We start from the raw sequence: 21,527 nt of genomic DNA on the forward strand, positions 1-21,527 counted from the left end.
ATATCAATGTAAGCCCTTAGATGGATTATTACATAAGGACAACCCCCTAAACGTATCTGTCTTACCTTATCAGGATTTAAAAATATCCCAGCTACAATCAGTGTTTCATGTTCTAACAAATTAAGTCATTTTCTATGTAATCCATTTCTCCTTCTAAAGACTTTTTGCAAACAATCTCTACTTATCTGAGATACGGGAAAATAGGTAAACTGTCATAGCAGCAAAGAGCCTGATTCTGCAACATTTTCATTTTAAGACATACACTCAGGCAGGCAACAGTAATAGTCCCCCAAATTAGAAAGAATGGAGTAATCATGTTTCTATTTCCAAGAAAATGAAAGTGGAAATCAAATCCAAAAACATCCGGGAGGAACTAAGAACCTTGGAGACAACTAGTCTTCTTTATTCTATTCTACTTCCTACCAGCATATCATGAGCAGCTGTATTACCATGAGAAAAAGAAAGTGGAGGGCCGCAAGTTTGGCCTAGTGGTAGAATGCTTGCCTAGCATGCACAGAAACGTGGGTTTAATTCCTCGGTACCACGTACATAGATAAAAGTCAGGAGTGGTGCTTTGGTGCCAAAGACAGTGCTCAGGCCCTGAGTTCAAGATCTAGGACTGGCAAAAATAAATAGAGGACTTGAAGACTGTCCCTCAGTTTCTAGCCCACTGACAATCACCACTGAGCTGCCAAAAAGAGCTACTTACCAGCTCTAGCATAATTTTAGTCTGTCTTGTACTTCAGTAAGCTTTGAATCAAATGATTTCAGAATCTACCTCTGGTCATTGAATATTATTACCATATAAAGAGTTTTTTTCCCTTTTTTTCTGAATCCCTTTCATCTTACTTGCATTCCACTGGCCCAAGTATGACCATGTATGCATGCTGGCATGTAGGTCTTTATTTAATCACTTTGCTGCCAGATTAAAGATTCCAAAGGCCTTTTCCTCTTTCTATATAAACTGATGAAAGATTTACTAATGTTGGAAATATGTCCTGACTCCTAAGTCCCCAAAATATAGTGTACTTAAAATAACTACATGATGCTACTACACTATCGGTGGGACAGTAAACTTGTTCAACTACTCTGGAAATCAGTTTGGCGGTTCTTCAAAAAAGTAAATATAGCACTCCCCTATGACCCACTCCTGGGCATTTACACAAACAAGACCACGCTAAGGCTACCAGCACAACCATATGTATTGCAGTATTATTTACCATAGCTAAGATATGCAGCCAACCCAGATGCCTCTGAGTAGATGAATGGATCAAGATGATATGGTACACAACGGAATTCTATGCTGCCATCAGAAAGAATGACATTGCCTCATTCATAAGGAAATGGAAAGACTTGGAAAAAAATATTAAGTGACGTAATCCAGGCCCAAAGAAAAGTAAGTTGCATAGTTTCCCTCATTTGTAATACATAGAGTATGTCTATGATATTCTTAGTGGGGATCTCAATAGCTCAATTGCTAAGTGCATAGGCCCACATATAATGAAGTGTATATGACCTCCAAGAATTGGAAACAAGAGATTCTTTTTATGTCTTGTATGCAATTATTTCTATTTTTTTCTTTCTGTTTTAGTATTCTATACCATTTGTCTTATATATAAGCTTATCTTATCTGTGGAAGAGAAAGGGAATCACAGAAAGCAGGACAAAGGATAAGCTAATGCAACAATGATATTCACATGATACTATGTTGGAAATGAACTCTACAACCTGGGGAGAAGGGGGTGGGGACTGGTAAGTGGAACAAAGGAGGGGAATAACAGGGTAACAGTATTTAAATAGGAATGTACTAATTATCTTACTTATGTAACTAACACTCTTGTTAACCACCTTTACAATAAGGATATAAAATAAAGTAACATAAAATAACTGCAATTGAAAAATAAAACTACAGCTTGGCATCAGTGGCTCATACCTGTAATCTTAGGTACACAGGCTGAGATCTGATGATCACAGTTCAAAGTTGGAAGGGGCAGGAGAGTCCATGAGACTCTTTTTTTTTGCCAGTCCTGGGCTTGAGCTCAGGGCCTAAGCACTGTCCTTGGACTTTCTCAAGGCTAGAGCTCTACCACTTGAGCCTCAGCACCACTTCCAGCTTTTTTTTTCTATGTATGTGGTACCAAGAATCGAACCCGGGTCTTCGTGCATGCTAGGCAAGCACTCTACCACTAGGCCAAACTCCCGGCCCCTCCATGAGACTCTTATCTCCAATAAACTCTTCAGAAAAAGCTGGATGTGGTGCTATGGCTCAAATGGGAGAGCACTAGCCTTGAGCACAAAGAGGATCTGGGACAGTGCTAGCATCTTCCAGGACAGGCAAAAACCAAAACCAAAACATAAAAAAACACCAGAAGCAAGTATTTTCCCTTGAATTTCCTGGATCACAGAGGAAAAAAGAAGCTAACTATTTTGTTCACTCATTTAAAAAATTATTTTGTGGGCCGGGAGTTTGGCCTAGTGGTAGAGTGCTTGCCTAGCATGCACGAAGACCCGGGTTCGATTCCTTGATATCACATACATAGAAAAAAGCCAGAAGTAGTGCTGAGGCTCAAGTGGTAGAGCTCTAACCTTGAGAAAGTCCAGGGACAGTGCTCAGGCCCTGAGCTCAAGCCCAGGACTGGAAAAAAAATTATTTTGTGTACATCACGAATTGAATGTGTGTGTGTGTGTGTGTGTGTGTGTGTGTGTGTATGTATACGTACACAAATACAATGAGATATCATTTGGCTATAAAAAGTAATAAAGTACTAATCAATACTACCACTTGGATAAACCTCAAACATATCATGCTAAGTGAGTGGCTACATTTTTATGACACATCTACAATCGGTAAATGCATGGAGACAGAAAGTCAATTGTTAGCTGCTGGGAGCTGAGAGCAAGGGCAATCACTTATAGACAGGCACGAGGTTTCCTTTTGGAGTAATGAAAATATCTTAGACATGGATAAGGACGGAGGTTGTGCATTGTGAATTACTCGGTGCCACCGACTTGTGCAGCTTGAATATAATTCATCATATGTTATGGAACTATTCAAGGAAACAGCTACAGATACATGTGCATATGTATGTATACACACACAAAATACAAATGGATGCTTCTATTGTGTCCCTGCAGATGTGTGGAACATCTGGCTTATAGGCCATATAAAGCTCATGGAACTATTTGGTTCATGTCAGGCAGACATGTATGCGTCTCATCGGCTTCTCATCAGAGGCTCCTGGCTATCTACCTGTATTTCTCATCTTGTATGGCCCAAGAAATGATGTTACAAATATCCAGATGAGCAGGATACTGGTGGCTCATACCTGTCATCCAAGATACTCAGGAGACTGAGCTCAGAGGATCATGGTTTGAAGCTAGTCTAGGCAAGAAAAGTCCATGACACTTTTATCTCCAAATAACCGTGGTAGTGGAATTGTGGCTCAAGTGGCAGCCACAGAAAGCACAAAAGCTCAGAAATAGTCCCCAGGCCTTGAGTTCAAACTCTAATACAAAGAAAACACAAATATTCAATCAATCCTTGCAGAAAAAAAGGATCCTCACTCCTGCAAGTGGAATTCTTCCTTTGCTACTGGGAAAGAAGACTGGTTGATTTTTTTCCTTCCTTCTTTTTGGTAGATTTTGAACTCCCTTTTCCATTTATCAGTGGATATACCATAGGGCCTAGTGCTCCACTGGTGCTGAATGTGTTGAATTACTAAATATTAAATTGAAAGACAAAATAGCATCTTTTCCTCTCAAACTAGAGGTTTGCAAATATGCATCAGTTGCAATTGTTTCTCTGTTAATTAATTTACTTATATATTACTGGAGATGGAATCCAGGGCAGTACATATGCTAGACAAATGCATACCAATAAGCTACACCGCCAGCCCTGTTAGAGCAATTTAAAGGCAAATTTGATTAAAGAATAAAATTGAGCTTGCCTCGTACAAGCTATCTAGAAAATGAATAACATTTTCAGTTCATTATCTAGACAGTGGCTTAACAGATCTGAAAGTGTTTCAAAATGTATTTACTGAAATGTTCTTTTTCCCTTTTTCTCCCTCCCTCTCTCCTTCCTTCCCTCCCAATTTTTTTGAGATACAGTCTCAACTCTGAAGTTCAAGCTGAGTTAGAAATCAATCTCATATATATCTATATATCTATATATCTATATCTATATCTATATCTATATGAGAGAGAGAGTCCAGGATGGCCTTGAACTTGTAACCTTGCTGCCTCAGCCTCCTGAGTGTTATGATGCCAGGTGTACTGATTTGAAGATTTTGAAGTGAGACCCTGGAAATCATGTTATCTCCAGCTAAGATGGGTGGAAGGAGGGGGATGTGGTAGTGAAGACAAAAGAGCAGTGTAACTGATATTCCTGAATCCAGATCTGTAAAAAACATTCTCTTTCTTTGTCTAGCAATGGACTGCATTAACAAGAGATGTATAACGGAAAGGATGTGAAATATAAACTTATTGCCAGTGGTTTGTTAACCACTCTGTAATGTTGGGCACAGGTAGCTCACACCTGTAATTGTAGCTACTCAGGAGGCTGAGATCTGAGCATTGTAGTTCAAAGCCAGCCTGGACAAAAAAGTTTCCAAGAGACTCACTCCTTTCTTCAATGAACCACCAAAAGTCCAGAAGTGGAGCTATGTCTCAAGTGATAGAGTGCTAGCCTTGAACACAGAAGCTTAGGAACAGAGTCCAGGCCTTGAGTTCAAGCCCCAGGAAGGGCATACAACACAAAAACCTGAGTAATATGTATATATGTAATAGGAGGTCATAAACAGCTCTGATAAACCTAGTTGGCAAAGATATAGCTCAATAAATTTACAAAATAATCCAGTTTCATTTGATCAAATACTTCCAATGATTACTTTGATTCCTTGGTAGGATTTTTGATTTTTTAATAATTTTTCTTGAGGGAAAATAATTTCAAAGGAACATACAATCCAATCTAGAAAGATAAACTGATAACTCATCTGACAGTCTAACGTGGCAATCATGACTTAAGACAGTTAATTAAGAAATTCAATGAAAAGCTCTGAAAAGATATTTTCACACTAGATGAGATATGAATATAAAGGCAATCTTTATAAATGATACACACAGAGACATGTCTTCAGGCTAGAGAACACCATATTATTAAGTGTTTATTCCTAAAGACATTTTTAAAAATCTAGTTTGACACTATTCCCTATTCACTATTCCCTAGACTCAGGAATTACTTTAGGTCAGTAATATAAATTGATTAGAACCCAAGGTTACTAAGCAAAGAGTTGCTGCTTTTTAGATAATATTCCCCTTATTTTGAATAGAGATATGGCCTCCCTCCCTCCCTTCTTCCTTGCTTCCTTCCCCCTCCCTCCTTTTCTCCTCTTTGTTACCTTTGCTTCATCCCTTTCTTCCTAGATAGATTAAAAAAAAATGAGAGCCTGAAATAAAAAGCTTTTCTCTATATATCCCAATTCATTGTATTGTTTTGTTTAATACTCCAAGGTAAAGAGAGAAAATTCAATTAAAAATTTTAATGAGCTGAGCGCTGGTGGCTCACGCCTGTAATCCTAGCTACTCAGAAGGCTGAGATCCAAGAATTGTGGTTCAGAGCCAACACAAGCACGAAAGTTGTCAGACTCTTATCTTCAAATTAACCACCAGAAAACCACAAGTGGTGCTGTGGATCAAGGGCTAGAGCACTAGCCTTGAGCTAAAGAGCTCAGGGACAGTGCCCAGGTCCAGAGTTCAAGCCCCACAACTGACCAAATAAAATTTTAATGAACATGAATTGGGGAACAGCTCAATGATATAACACTCGACTAGTGTGCAAAGAACCCTGTATTGTAGCTCCAGTAGCACCCATTTTCTTCAGTTAACATGGCTGGTGTAATAGTACAAATGTCATTTAGCTCACTTGGATTCATTCAATTTCAACAAGCTTTGGATTATACCATTTGGCTGTGCTTTCTTGCTTGCAAAGCACCATCCTTTATAAAAGTATACTTACTGGCAATGAAGTAAATGATAGGAGCAAAATTCAACAAAAGTTCCACTACTTTAAAATACATAGGCCTGGGAAGATATTCTTTTGAATTAAGTAAAGCTAGCTCCTTTGATTATTTTCTTTAAGAAACTGAAGAGAACTCAAGCCAGATTTTGTGTGCTTTAAAAATCACAACAAAGAAGTTAGTATCAGCTTTTGGTACATGAGGTGCTCAAATATTTGTTAGATGAATAAATAAATAAATGAATATATTAGTAAACAAATATAAATTAAATTTTCCTTTTAAATAAGGAACTATAGTTACAAGATACATTACTTAAAACAAGGAAGTATTCAAATTATTCATTTTAAAAATCATAGTACCAGAAAAGTAGACGAGTCATTGGAATGGTTTCTTATGAAATTTATGCAAATGCTGTAAATATTTTCCCTAAGTAATATAGTGTTTATTTCCACTTTAAAGCATGTTTTTCTTCCAGTAAAAGGCTTGGCCTCAGGGCCTTAAGCTCACTTGGCTTCCTTGTTCATGCCTGGCACTCTACCACTTGAGCCATGCCTCTAGCTCAACTTTTGTCAGTTAATTGAAGATGGAGTTTCTCAGGCTTTTCTATCCAGGCTGGCTTCAAACTATGATCCTCCAGTTCTCAGCTGCCTGAGTATCTAGGATTATAGGCATGAACCACAAGTACACAGGCAATCATTTACATTTTAGAAAATCATATCTCGACTGCTTTTCTCTTACAATTGAAAACTATTTTCATAGCACTCAAGTGCTTTTGCCTGTAAGCTTTTAAGATGTCCAGTGTCTTGAGTGAAGTGGACCGCATGGGGCTTGATTCATATTTGCTGCAGGTAACACTATCTTCAGGCATGTTCAATGCAACACTCAAAGTCATGTAATCTTGTTCTCATGTGTCAATACAATAGTAAGATAGGAAACAAACTGTTTTCAGGCATGTGCTCCATCTTGTGTTGGGAAGAGGAATATTTAAAAGGAGGGAAAGACATGGGACATGAATTAAGGCTTCAATATGTGCTAGTCTTCTAAGTACATTTTTTTTTGCCAGTTGTGGGGCTTGAACTCAGGGTCTGAGCACTGTCCTTGGACTTTTTTGTTAAGGCTAGAGCACTTCCACTTGAGCTACAGCCCCACTTCCAGCTTTTTTTTTCTATATATGTGGTGCCGAGGAATCGAACCCGGATCTTAGTGCATGCTAGGCAAGGACTCTACCACTAGGCCAAACTCCCGGCCCCTCGAAGTGCATTTTATAACTTTACTAAATAGTTACAATAACACTTCTAGATGTCTTTACTTATAGAGGAGGATCTGTAGACTTTGTAAGTTTCTTGACTCACTCAAGGTCACATATAGCAAGTAGCAGAATTGAGATAAAAACTCAATTCATTTGACTCTAGAGCCTTTTTCTGTCATATTTTGGATTAGTTGTAGAACTTGGGACCATTAGAATTTAAGCTGTTTGTAGCATTTATTTCTAGCACCTACCTTTGTACCCAACATACATCTAATACATGTTGAAGGGATGAATGAATGAATGAATGAATGAACAGATAGGGAAAATCACATAGAATATTAGAGTCAGATAGGTTCTAATCTAATCTTTTTGATCAATCTTGAGGCTTGAACTTGGGGTTTGGGTACTGTCCTTGAGTTCTTTTGTTCAAGGCTAGTGCTCTACCACTTTGAACCACAGCTCCACTTCCAGTTTTCTGGTGGTTGCTTGAAGATAAAAGTCTTACAGACTTTCCTGCTTGAGCTGGTCTTGAACTGCAATCCTCAGATCACATCCTCTTGAGTAGGTAGGAGTACAGGCATGACCCACCAGCACTCAGTTATTTTTTCTAAATGGGGAAAATTCAAGGCCTAAGGAGATTCAGTCACTTTACTGAGTTTAAACAACCAATTAGCGAAAGACTCAGAACTCAATTTAAAGTGTCTTCCGTATTCTCTTCAACATACTACAAACATTGTACAAACATTGTACAAAGTATGTTTAGCAACTCTAGGTGGTTTCTTAAACAGTCTACAATCTTGATTTAATGTCTTAATTGCAAGCAATTCCTCATAGATGCAAAGCAATCGAGGTTAGGAAAATCACTAGAATAAAAACTAAGGATGAGAAATCTTGTTTGTTCTGTTCACCTCAAGATGCCTGACACTTAGAAAGTGTTCAAGAACTATTTGTTAAATAAATGAATGTAAATTATTTTCTTGTCACCGACGAGCAAATTCTTCAAAGTTGCTGACAGTTAGCATACATGGTATTAACAAATACTCACCCTGGTGTTCATGATTCATGCCTGTAACTCTAGCTACTCAGGAGGCTGAGAACTGAGAATTGTGGTGCTCAGGCTAATTAATCTTCATTATTATCTCCAATTAACTAGCAAAAAGCCGATGAGCTGTGGTCACGTAGTAGCGTACCAGCCTTGATCAAAAAAACTAAGGGACTGTGCCCAGGCCCTGAGTTCAAACCTTAGTAGACCCTTGCACACACAAAATTCACTGAATGGTAGTAGTGTTTCCCTCTTTCTTTTTTTCCATCACTCTTGTACAGTGGAGAAAATCACAATATTTGTTTCATGGGATTTTTGTAAAGACAGAGTTACTTAGCATGGTGTGTAATAATACTTAATAAAAGGCAAATATGATTAATATGATTTCTTCAAATGAAATAAGAGCCCACATAAGATGCAAGAAGTTGAAGACATAAGAAGAGTCTGTTTTATGCTTTATAATTTTAAAATGTCATCCACTAGATAGTTCCCTATCTACCTCAAAGTTTGTAATATTTTTAGGGGGGCAGGGAATCGTTCATGGGGCTTGAACGCTTGAACTGGGCTCTATCTCTGAGCTCTTTTGCTCAAGACTAGCGCTCTACCATTTTGAGCCACAGTGCCACTTCCATTTTTCTGATAAGCGTCTTCTGGATTTTCCTGCCCTCGCTGGCTTTGAACCATGATTGTCAGATCTCAGCCTCCTGAATAGCTAGGAATACAGGTGTAAGCCACCAGTCCCTGGCTAAAGTTTGTAAATTTTATGAGAGCAAGAAGTTATACATGGTAACTGGACCATCATCATTGCTTCTTAGTATGTGTTGAATAGACTTTTCCCTATGACCTTCATGAAGGCAGGACATTTAATGACCCTTCAGAACAATGAATGTAGGGTGATTTCTAAAACATTGCTATGAGTTAACATTCATAGGCAATTACCTTTCCACCAGTTCTTGTCCATTCCAGCACAGAGTGTCATTCTCGGCCACAGGGCTATGGCTGCAGACGTAGCCAGGCAAAGCATTGTAGAAGTTGATGAACGATTTCAGCTTCTGAATGAGTTCCCTACAGGAAAAAACAAAACATCTGTGCATAAGAGGCAAGCGTAAACCCAGTATGAGAAAAGTTTAATTTCCTTATCAGCATGACAAAAAGGCTTTGCCAAGCTGATTAGAGCAATAAATAATTTTTAAATACATGCTTGGCTACAAAGCCACCATTTAAGTTATTTTTTCTTTAAAAATCAATAAAATCATATTAGAGGGAGAAGAAAGTTGTCTACCATATAAGATGTTCTATATGCTTTAATTCTGATGTCTATCTTCTAACATGTTTCAGTTATTTTTTAAAATCAGAATGCTATTACTTACATTTTCAAATATGCTGATTATAAGGCACACTGGAGCACAACATGTATTTTGGTTTCTGCATGTAATTGAGTGCATTGATTGTAATTTACAATGCTATTACCCGAGAGATGGCCTCTTTCCATAAAGGCTGTGGCTAATGGTTACACATAAGAATCGTAGGGTGCTCAGAACAGAACACGCTCTATGAAATGATCCCAATAATATGGTTGGAGAATCTCAGGCCTGGTAAAAGAGGACAATGTCATTGTTGTTGGTTGTGTTGTGTATTGTGGGGGCAAGTAAAAGGGAGAGGGCTCTAGTATATCTTATTATTTGCATACTTTGATTTTTATGCTGTTTCTAAGTATGTATCTGTGTGTACGTGCATGTGTGTGTGTGTGTGTGTGTGTAAGAGAGATCAGTGTGTGTGTGTGTGTGTGTGTGTGTGTCTTAAGAGAGATCATAAGGTATATGTAAGTGTATAAATACACCCATAAATACTGGTAACATTACTTGCCTATTACCTTTTTTCAGTTGTAGGTATGCAACAAAGTAAAATATGAGAGATTGGAAAGAAGTGAACATGTTTTTTAAAAACTAGTTAACTATCTCTGTAATAGATGTCTGAGCCTACACAAAAAACAATTACACTTCACCTTCTCCTCCTCCTCTTTCCTCTCTCTCTCTGTCTCTCTGTCTCTCTCTGTCTCTCTGTCTCTCTCTCTGTCTCTCTCTCTGTCTCTCTCTCTGTCTCTCTCTCTGTCTCTCTCTCTCTCTGTCTCTCTCTCTCTCTCTCTCTCTCTCTCTCTCTCTCTCTCTCTCTCTCTCTCTCTCTCTCTCTCTCTCTCTCTCTCTCTCTCTCTCTCTCTCTCTCTCTCTCTCTCTCTCTCTCTCTCTCTCTCTCTCTCTCTCTCTCTCTCTCTCTTTGCCAATCCTGGGGCTTGAACTCAGGGCCTGGACACTGTCCCTGAGCTTCTTTTGCTCAAGGCTAGCATTCTACCACTTTAGCCACAGCACCATTTCTGGCTTTTTTTCTGTGTATGTGGTATTGAGGAATTGAGCCCAGAGCTTCATACATGCTAGACAAGCACTCTACCACCAAGCCACATTCCCAGTCCTACCATTTCAGTTTCCAAAGCAATGCTTTTAAAGTTACAGTGTTCTTTATAACTATGTGTACCCTAAGTGCACATAAAGGTTTTGAAGACTCTGGTCAGGAAATTTTCTGGTCATGAGAAATTTTTCAAATACTATCACCAGGCTAAGAGCAGACTGGCCTGATGGATGAGCCTCTGGACAAGGTAGAGGCTTCCACGTTATTTGCACAGGGGGGACCTCTTTGTCCTTAATGCCATTTTGCATATTATAATCATAAAATGATTTATTTCAACAAGACAGACAGACAGAAGAAAGAAGAAAAGAGAAAAGAGAGGAGGGTGGGAAGAGAGGGAACAAACTAGATTTAGTGCATGCTCACAAAAGCTTAGGTCACAGGAAAGCTCAGAGGATGGACAGAGCAATTCAAGAAAGGTTATTGGCATAGATAAAGTCTGTTACCCCAACAGTTACTTCCCATTGAACCCATCCTCCCTTCATAGCCTATCTTGGTGTCTGAGCACCATAAATCTTCAAAGAGAACCACTTCCATACAGAACTCTGAAAATAAAAGTCACCATTAGAGTTTCTCACTCAGGAAAAAGATGGGTTCAATTAATGGCTAATAGGAAAGATGCCCTGTTTTACAAGGTAATAATACAGTTTCCAAGAGTGGAAAATGAAAGACTAAAGGCTGAGGCTGACTTTTCCCCACCCTACTCCCTCCATAAGGAAATGATATGTGGCCATTTGTCTTTATGAAACGATGGTATTCTTTTTAATGAAAGGGTTTCCCTTAGGCCTCCATACCCATGCTTCCAGCATAACACAGAGTGAGAAAAATGGAACCTATAGCAGTGCCTTCCAATTTGATTTCCCTAGAAGCTGAAAATCATTTCTCCTTACTTTCCAACCCTCATAGTTTTCTTAGTGGATTATAAAGATAATTGACAGGTTAAAGATGATTCAGAAAAGACGCAACCTAAATTGTAGTCCCTCAGAAGGCTGAGGAATTACCATTAACCCAACAACCTCCAACTTTAGTTGAAAAGGAAGGGCCAAGAGAACAATATAAGGAAACCAGGAAGAATACAGTAAATGTAACACAGTCTGGGTCATGACATTCTAGAACTCAGGGAATTTTTGTGACGAGTATGATGGAGAAATATGAAGCCATCTTACACAGTATTAGTCCTTATCTCTACACCACAGGAAGGACACCATATTTTTAAAGCTTACTACTGAATTCATTATTTTTAAATTTATAATATAGCTTAATCTGGTGATCATGTTATAATTATGTCCAGGCTCTCAGAACTGTCCCTTCAAACTTGTATTAGTCCAGGGCACTGCTTTTGGACTCAGATCCAGTTGAATTTCTAATTCCAGCTAATTGTTCACTTACTCAGCAGTAAACTATTAGATGAATCTTAAACTTCTGTGAGACTCAGTTTCCTTATTTATAAAAGGAAGATACTGATGTCATCTAAAGTTGCTGGGATGATTCAATAAAACAATGCATATGCCAGGCACCCAAGGGGTAATACCTGTAATTCTAGTTACCCAGGAATCTGAGATCTGAGCATCACAGTTTAAAGCCAATCCAAGTAGGAAAGTCTGCGAGACTTTTTTTTTTGCCAGTCCTGGGCTTAAGCTCAGGGCCTGAGCACTGTCCTTGGGCTTTCTCAAGGCCAGAGCTCTAGTACTTGTGCCTCAGTAACAGATCCAACTTTTTTCTATGTATGTGGTACCATGGAATTAAATCCTGGTCTTTGTGCATGCTAGGCAAACAATCTACCACTAAGCCAAACTCCCAGTCCCTGTGAGACTCTTATCTCCAATAAACTAATCAGAAAATGCCCAAAGTTAAACTATGGTTTAAGTGGTAGAGTGCTGGCTTGAGCACAAAGAGGCTCTGAGCCAGTGCCCAGGCTCTGGGTTCAATTCCAGGACTAGCAAAAAAAAAAGGCAACATATAGGAGTGTTTGGCATAGTACCATACAAGGACATACCAACCATGTTATTGACAGAAACAGTGGAGCCTTAGGACACATTCAACATTTGTTTAAGGCAGTCTGCTCAGGAAAATCTCTTCACAGATACATCCATTCGGTGTGTTAAATGTGAAAATAAAGGCTAGGTAGGGCTCCTTTGCATGTAAGAACCATTTTGTAATACTGCTGCTGGAACCAGACAGCCCCTTTTCTTGAGGTGGGGGTGGGGGTTACTTTTGCTTTCTTGCAGTGATTTGCTTGGGCAGCCATGAAAGAAGTGCTAACTGCAAACCATTGCAAGCAAAAGCAACCTTTCATCCTTGACTATAAAATTCTGAAGTTTTTTTCCCTTAATGTTAAGGTTCTTTTGTTTTTCTTAATGTAATAGGAGCTTATTATGTTTAAAAATTGAAAATGCATATCAGTACATAAACTTAGTGATTAAAATTAGAATGAGACTATGTCCTGGCAATTATAGCTACCCAGGAGGCTGAGATCTGAGGATTACACTTTGAAGTCAGTCAGGGCATGTAGGTCTTTGAGTATCTTCCCTCCCATTAACCACTGAAAAGCCACAAGTAGAGCTGTGGCTCAAGTGGTAGAGCACTAGCCTTGAACAAAAATTTGGGAACAGCACCCAGGTCCTGAGTTCAACCCCAGGACAGGCATGTGCATGTGCTTACATGCATGTGAGCACGTGTGCACACACACATGCACACACACACACACACGCACATACATTAGGAAGAGGTAAGATATTTTTGGACTACTTCTGGTGGAGGAAGCCTTTTACAGTTTGACCTCAAGCTAACTTGTTGCTGTACCAGAGACTAACATACGTTCCCCTATCTCATTCCCTAGACCAGTCTTGTCTCCCCTTCTTCATCTGTTGAATTTCTATTTTCTTTCAAGTTAGGTTCAAAAGTCAGTTTTTCAAGTGACCTTTGGTAACTCTCTCAGGATGGTGGCTAAGTTTCACATCTGATATGTGGCTGATGTGATGTAATGATCTTTTGAACATAGCTCTGAGCAATTACCTTTAGTATCTGAAATTCCTCATTGGTGTATCTGTCTTGTGTACTCGCCTAGGAGCGCCTCCATTCACCAGAGCTCAATCGTTTATGAACAATGCTGAGTATACAGCAGGGATTGACGAATGTAGAGTATAGACAAGAGTGACATTCATCAGACTCCAAATTCCATCAGGTTAACTCAGGATATCTCATGTCTTTCTGTAGGCATGTTCACATGTGTGTATGTGCACATGTGCATGCGTATGTGCTGAATCTGGGGTTTAAACTCAAGGGCCTGGGCACTGTCTCTTTATCTCAAGCCTAGCACTCTACCATATGAGCCACAATTCCATATGCAGCTTTTGATGATTCAGTGGCAATGAGAGTCGTATGGACTTTCTTGCCCAGGCTGGCTTCCAACTGCAGTCCCCAGATTCAGCCTCCTGAATAGCTAGGATTGTAGGATTACCAGTGCCTGGCACAACCCTGTTAAGTTGTTCAGGAAGGCGTTACTGAACTTACAAAGCTATCTTACCAAACCTAGAGCTGCAGTCTGAGGGACACTGGCAGGAAGCATTGATTTGAGACCAGGAAGTTGAGATTGGCTTTTTTCATTTCTTTAGGTCATTTCCAAGAGACACTTCACCCATTGCCCCTTTACACCAAGTCTCAGAGGAAAGAGAGGAAAAGATACGCAGGAATACATAGCTTTAATTTCACAAGGGTGAAGGACTAGAGTTTTATCACTGGTTAACAGTTGAAGGTAAGCTCATGGTAGACGGTTGATTTGGGGTTTGGAAAAGAGAAAGCTATGGCTCCTGCAGCCTATAAAAACAGTATTAGAGATATAAAGATGCCAAAGGCAATACTATTATGGAGGAAGTGGTGAAGGAGATCTTTGGACTAACAAAAAAAAGAGTGCTAGAAATACTGGAGAATGCTTGCTTCTATTTTGATTGGACTGCCTGTGGATTTCCTTCTTCTCTCATTGTTGTTTTAAATCTGCTGAGAGGTCGTTTCAATATTTATCCCTCAAGGAACTCAGACTCCATATATAGACCACTCATTAAGTATAAAATTCCTTTTCAATTGAACTAAGCTATTTCTATGACTAGTTGTGTGATGCAAATTTACCCAGTTGGGGGCAGACAAAACAAGCAGATGATTTCTGAATGCCACCAAAGGAATCTGGCTTTTCTTTCTGTGTTGTTATTTTAATAAGGCAAAGGGTTTTTCAACTCATTATCAAATTCAGATAGCCGGCTCACAACATTTACAGATAGAATACTAGAATAGGGTCCCTATCCACATTTACAGATACAATACTAGAATAGGGTCCCTTTCCGATGACCCTATTTTGAACCATTGAAGATGGAACTTGGGCAGGAATGTGGGAGAAATTTGTAGGTGCCCTAATGCTACCAGAACAAAATTTCCCACAAACTCCAGCTTGTAGGGATGCAATGCATTTAGCAAATGATTATCTTAATTCCCACTTCTTTCCCTCCCTAAGAGGGTTTACAGTGTCTATTTGAGACATTCAACTCATGTTGTTTGCTTCTTCTGCCAGAGGATTCAGAAAGAAAAGCTACATCTCAGACTTGGATGCTTTAGTTTGCAAAGACCAGTGAAAAACACCATGGGGCCAGGTGCATTGTCCCAACAACCAGAGGAGCCAAAGCTACAGGTTTTGTCTGCTTTTCTTATTATCTTCTCTTTTCTTTCCTTTTCTTTCTTTTCCTTCCTTCTCTCCCCCCGTCCTCTCTTTCTCTTTCTATATGTTGGTACTGGGGCTTGAACTCAGGGTCTGGGGGTTGTCACTGGTTTTATTTTTTCAGTTCAAGGCTGGCGTTCTAAGTCCCAAGTCACAGCTACACTTCTGATTTTGCTAGTTAATTGAAGAATAGAGTCACATGAACTTTCCTGCCTGGGATGGCTTCAAACGTGATCCACAAATCTCAGCCTCATGGGTAGGTAGGATGATATGTGTGAGCCATAGGCGTCCCACTTTCATGCCTATTTTGAAAAAGCTGCACATTACAGATCCATTACAAATTCACAAACCACTTGCTCCATGAAGCCTCTGGTATAACTCCCTGAAGTTTTCTGTGTAGGTTATCTCTGTACACCATGTTTTTATTTGTCTTGGTATTCGTACAAATAATTTGGTATTATTTATATTTATATCTATTTCTCCATTAGAATAAGGTGGACAGCAAAGACTGTGTCTTACCATTTTTGTGCCTAGCACACTTACTACAACTAATAAATTACTGGTGAACTGAAAAAAAAGACATCCACACATATACAAACACACACTCAGTCAACAATAGATTTCTAGTAGTAATACACTCATCAAGTAAACTTGATGACTGCCATGATTCAGGCTAAGACTCATAGACAAAGGACAGGCAAAAAGCAAAGAGGGCCTTGATATATGGCTTGATTGCACCTTGCCAGGAAGAGATGCGAATGCCAAAGCATTCCAAAGCTATTCTAAAATGCTTCTCAGATATTTTAGTGTCAGGAGGACTACAGTGGTTGAAAAATATGTCTATAATTCACTGATAACTCCTCCATTCAAGAGGTACCCTTAATTTCTTCCCTTTGAGCATATTAGAGTTAGTTTTTACTATGAACAAATCAAATATGCCAGTATTCATGGCATCTTACTTCCAAAAGTAAGATGTTACACCTTCTGCTTTGCAGTCTTCCATGAACCACTTATTTGGGGGAAAACAGCTTCCCTTGTTGTGAGGAGGCTGATGGGGTTCATGTTGACTGACTCAATCCCCATTCCCAAAACAGCCCTGACTTGGTAAAACTATAAATGAATCATTTTGGGAGTGGATTAATCAACCTCAGACAAAACTCCAGCCTTGGGCTGGGGATGCAGTTCTGTGGTAGTATTCATGAGGTCTTGAGTTTAATTCCCTGCACTACAAATCAAAACAAGACAAAAATCACTGTAGCCACAGGCAACATCTTCATTGAAATACCTTTACAGACTTTTGATTCCTCCTGGCTAAGCCAGTCACATATTTCTGACTAACAAAAACTGTTGATATGGCGGGTATTTTAAATAACTATTTTTGAACTTATTTGTTTTCTAGCAATAGATAATTATCGCAACCCCTTTACACACTGTATTTTCCTTTTGGGGGTTCTAGGGTTTGAACTCGGATCCTGGGGTTTACTTGGCTTTCTGGTTCAATGGGTCCTCTATCACTTAAACCATGCCCTCAGCCCAGATTTTTTGCCAGTCCTGAGGCTTGAACTCAGGGCCTGAGCACTGCCCTTGGGTTTTTCTCAAGTCTAGAGCTCTACCACTTGAGCCACAGCACTACTTCCAGCTTTCTTTTCTCTGTACATGGTACCAGGGAATTGAACCCTGGTCTTGTTGCATCCTAGGCGAGTACTCTACCACTTGGTCATATTCTCAGCCCCTGGCCCAGCATATTGTTAGTTATTTTGGAGATAAAGTATCATGGACCAGGCTAGTTTTAAATCGAAATCCTCCAGATCTCATATTAGGATGATGTATGTAAGGCATTAATTATACTCATAAAAATTACTAAGGATCACACCTATACTCCTAGCTACTCAGGAGGCTGAGAACTGAGGATCATGGTTCAAAGCCAGCCCAGGCACTAAAGTCCATGAGACTCTTATCTCCAATTATCTACCAGAAAACCGGAAGTGGCATTGTGGTTCAATGGGTAGGGTGGTAGCCTTGAGCTGAAGAGCTCAGGGACAATGCCCAGGCCCAGAGTTCAAGTCCCAGGACTGACAAAAAAAATTACTGGTGAATATAATGTAACCCTTCTATTAATTACAATAAAATATATGGAAAAAATTACTAAGGATCTCCTAATGTTTTCATTTCTCTTTCAGTATTTGCTGATCTAGAAATTAAAATGCAGAACAAATTTAAAATCTATTATGAATTTAAAGCTAACATTATCAATACTATTTTTATGAAAAATTTCTAAGTAATAGGAAACAGGCAAGTTCTTCATTGCTATTTAATCTATTGAAATGTGTTGATTTGGTTGAAGTGTAAGAACAAAATGTATGAACAAACAAAGCAGATGTATTGTTAGTCAATGGAACATTTCACCTCAGAGGCTCTTTATGAGTCACAGAAAATCCTTAAATTACACTTTTAAAGGACTACTTCAGGAAAACTTGAATTCCATTATGTTGAAAGTCAACAAGAGAAATGAAAAGAGTACTTTTTGAAATGCTTCCTTGGGGCATTTTTTCTTAGCAACATTACTACCAGCTCTCATCCTGAACTGTACCACATAAGACCAAGAATTACCATTTTAAAACCTCTAGTAAAATCTGGAGAAAAAGGAGTCCAAATCTGAGATGTTGCTTATTTAACTTCCTAATTCCTCACATATAGGTCAATCTCTCCTAACTCTAAGAACTACTCAAAAGAGTTTTTGTTGTTGTTGTTGTGGTCTGTGTGCTGCTGGTCCTGGAGCTTGAACTGAGAGGGCTTAGGTTCTTTCCCTGAGCTGTTTTGTCCAACGCTAGTGTTTTACCACTTGAGCCACAGCTCTGCTTCTGGATTTTTGGAGGTTAACTGGAAATAGGAGTCTTAAGGATTTTCCTCCTGGGGCTAGCTTTGAATTGCTCCTCAGATCTGAGCCTCCTAAGTAACTAGGAAGATTACAGACACAAGCCACCATCACCTAGCTATGCTTAGCTATTCTTACACCATTGTCAAGCCTGGCTATATAGACAGTCCTTGTGGGTCCCACACTTTTCTTAGAATTGTGTCATGCTTCCCATGTGATTTCTAACCCTAAATTGTAACCCAGAAATTAGAATAGGGTTAGAAGAAACCTGGATGGGGAAAGAGAGAATAAAAGGAGTAAGAATATCTATTTTGTTTGACTGTTGTTTTAAGCAATATGAACCAGATACTTTATTTGATCACTTTAAAGTGTGTGTGTGTGTGTGTGTGTGTGTGCATGTGCACAAGTATGCCTTTCTAGATCCTATCTGACAAATTTTAACCCCAACTGTCTGTTAGTAATGAGAAAAACCACAAGCCAAAATGCTAAGCTGTAAGGCTGAATGTAAGCAGAAAATATCCTGTTCAATAAATGAGACACCTTGAAAAGGAGAGTCTGTGCCACTCTAAGTAAATCCTATCATCTGCCACTGTTACAGAAAAAAGATAGTGAATTATAGCCAAGCCATATTTGAATGTAAACTTTCCATATATAAATAGCTAATACAACAATGTAGAGTCGCATAGACTATACTCAGAAGAACTAAATAACATTTGTTTAAGAAACTTCTCTCCAGTGGTTTTTTTTAAAACCTTAAAACACAATAGCTAATTGTACTCTGAAATAGAAGGAGAAAAAAAACCCAACAGCCTTCTTACCTTCTTCGGCTAGATAAGGTTTCTTCATGTTCTACATGAGCAACTTTTAATACTTTCTTGTCAATAAACAGATCTTCAGGATAATAAGCAGATCTATATTGGCGTTGTTGAGAATGGGCACATAACTTGCCAATCTGAAAAAAAGAAGAAATATCATTTAATATATTCACAGATATGACACCAGAAACAGATTAGGAATTGCACTTCACTTTGCTCCCCTAATTTCTTTCGGAAGAGAAGACTGAAGCTATTGATAGAGTCCAAAAACATGATATGGTTTAAATGCAAATAGCCATTGAAGGACAAGAAGACAGAAGACTGGTTGGTCATGGGCAGAGCCAGGGGTCAACAATCCCATTTGGAATACAGGCTATTAAGATATCTTCCTGGCCCATGCCCATGACTCACACCTGTAATCCTAACTACTACCCAGGAGGCTGAAATCTGGGGATCATGGTTCAAAGCCAGCCCAGGCAAGAAAATGCATGAGAGTCTTATCTCTAATCACCAGAAAACTGGAAGTGGAGTTGTGGCTCACAGTGGTAGAGTGCTAACCTTGAGCAAAAGAGCTCAGGGAAAGCGTCAGGCCCTTAGTTCAAGCCCAGGACTGACAAAAAAAAATCCTAGGATGAAAAATGCATTTTATTATAGTGAAGTAAATGGAACCTCTACATAGGCTACATGCTACTGACACATTTCAATGGTACTTGGTACATATATGTATGTGCTTGTGTGTGTGTGTGTGTGTGTGTGTGTGTGTGAGAATTTGTATGTATATAAAAGGGAATGGGAAATTTTTGGAAAAACTGGGAAGAGATGGTAATGCAAAAGGTGTGTTGAATTGTCTATTAAGAGGATAGCAACCTTTCATACATAATTATTCTACATGCTTGCATTTTTTTTGTAAGATTCAACCTAAGGTACCGTGAAAAATATCAAGGTTGATGTTCACCTGTCTTTCCCTTAAATACTCAAGGAAGTAGGCACATCAACTAATTAGTAGCCAGGGTCATCCACTATGAATCATGCATCATGCATCATTCAATACCTTTGATATTTCTCTGTCTCTCTCTGTCTCTCTCTCTGTCTCTGTCTGTCTGTCTGTCTGTCTGTCTGTCTGTCTGTCTGTCTCTCTCTCTCTCTCTCTCTCTCTCTCTCTCTCTCTCTCTCTCTCTCTCTCTCTTCTTTTGCTTGTCATAGGGTTTGAACTCTTGGCCTTAAGGCCCTGTCCCTGAGCCTCTTTGGGCTCAAGGCTTGCTCTCTACCATTTGAGCCACAGTGCCACTTCTGTTTTTTTGTGAGGAGTGTATTGGAGATAAGTCTTATGGACTATTCTGCACATGCTAGTTTTGAGCCATGATCCTCAGATCTCAGCCTCCTGAATAGCTAGGATTACAGGTATGAGCTACCAGTGCCAGGCAGATAGTTCTTTAATACTTACATAGCAATGTTTTATCCCCCCCTCACATTCTATCTAGCTTTGACATGTGAGATACTGAAGTCTTCACAAGTGTTTATGCAGTACTAGTTGACTTAAGCTAATAATAACTTCAATGAGCACTGTCTCCATCTGCCCTAACTGGGTACCTCAACTGGAATAAGGGACTAAGTTCCAATCACATTCAAAGCATATAATACATATACAAATAACAGAGGAAGCTGAGTGCTGGTGGCTCACACCTGTAATCTCAGCTACTCAGGAGGCTGAGATCTGAGGATGGAAGTTCAAAGCCAGCCTAGGCAAGAAGGGCCACGAGACTCCTATTTCCAATTAAGCACCAGAAAACCAGAAATAACACTGTGGCTCAAGTGGTAGGGCACTAGCCTTGACCAAAAGAGATCAAGACCCATAGCTGACAAAAACAAAACAAAACAAAAGAACAACAAAATGCTCCAGAGAGAGTAACTATACACAACAACTTTATGTCTATACACAACCACATATTTTCTTGGCCAAACTGTAGGTGAAATTTCAAAAGCTAAAAGCTGGCTTATTGTCCCATCAATACCCATTTCTTGTTCTGTGAACAGACAGCAATGTGAGAATCTATGTCAGCAGGATCAAAGTGTTCTTAGCACACACATATATTCTTTTGACCTATGCTTGTGCCACAAGCATCAAAATCAAATCTTTCACAATAACCTGTCTATGAGAAATCATAGCTGTAAGAATGTCCTATCCATCCAAAGTCAGTTCTTTCTGTCAGAATACTCATTTGGTGTTTAACAGCAAGACTGTTAAAGTATCTGCCCTCAGCCATGCACCAGTGGCTCACACATGTAATCCTAGCTACTCAGGAGGCTGAGATCTGAAGATCCTGGTTCAGATCCAGCCCAGGTAGGAAAGTCCATGAGACTCTT

General features: G+C 39.2%; 1 protein-coding gene across 1 annotated transcript in view; it reads right to left on the reverse strand.

Annotated features, from left to right (window-relative positions):
- Positions 1-21,527, reverse strand: part of Gpc3 (glypican 3) — a 406,231-nt gene that overhangs the window by 120,569 nt on the left and 264,135 nt on the right. The window contains exons 4-5 of the mRNA XM_090326767.1: positions 19,167-19,300; positions 9,248-9,373 (exon numbers count right to left, since the gene is read on the reverse strand). Coding sequence (XP_090182893.1) covers positions 9,248-9,373; positions 19,167-19,300 — 260 coding nt within the window. The remainder of the gene's footprint in view (positions 1-9,247; positions 9,374-19,166; positions 19,301-21,527) is intronic.

This window comes from Megascapheus bottae, chromosome X, assembly GCF_031878675.1.
Source record: "Megascapheus bottae isolate mThoBot1 chromosome X, mThoBot2.hap1, whole genome shotgun sequence".
Lineage (NCBI taxonomy): Eukaryota > Metazoa > Chordata > Mammalia > Rodentia > Geomyidae > Megascapheus > Megascapheus bottae.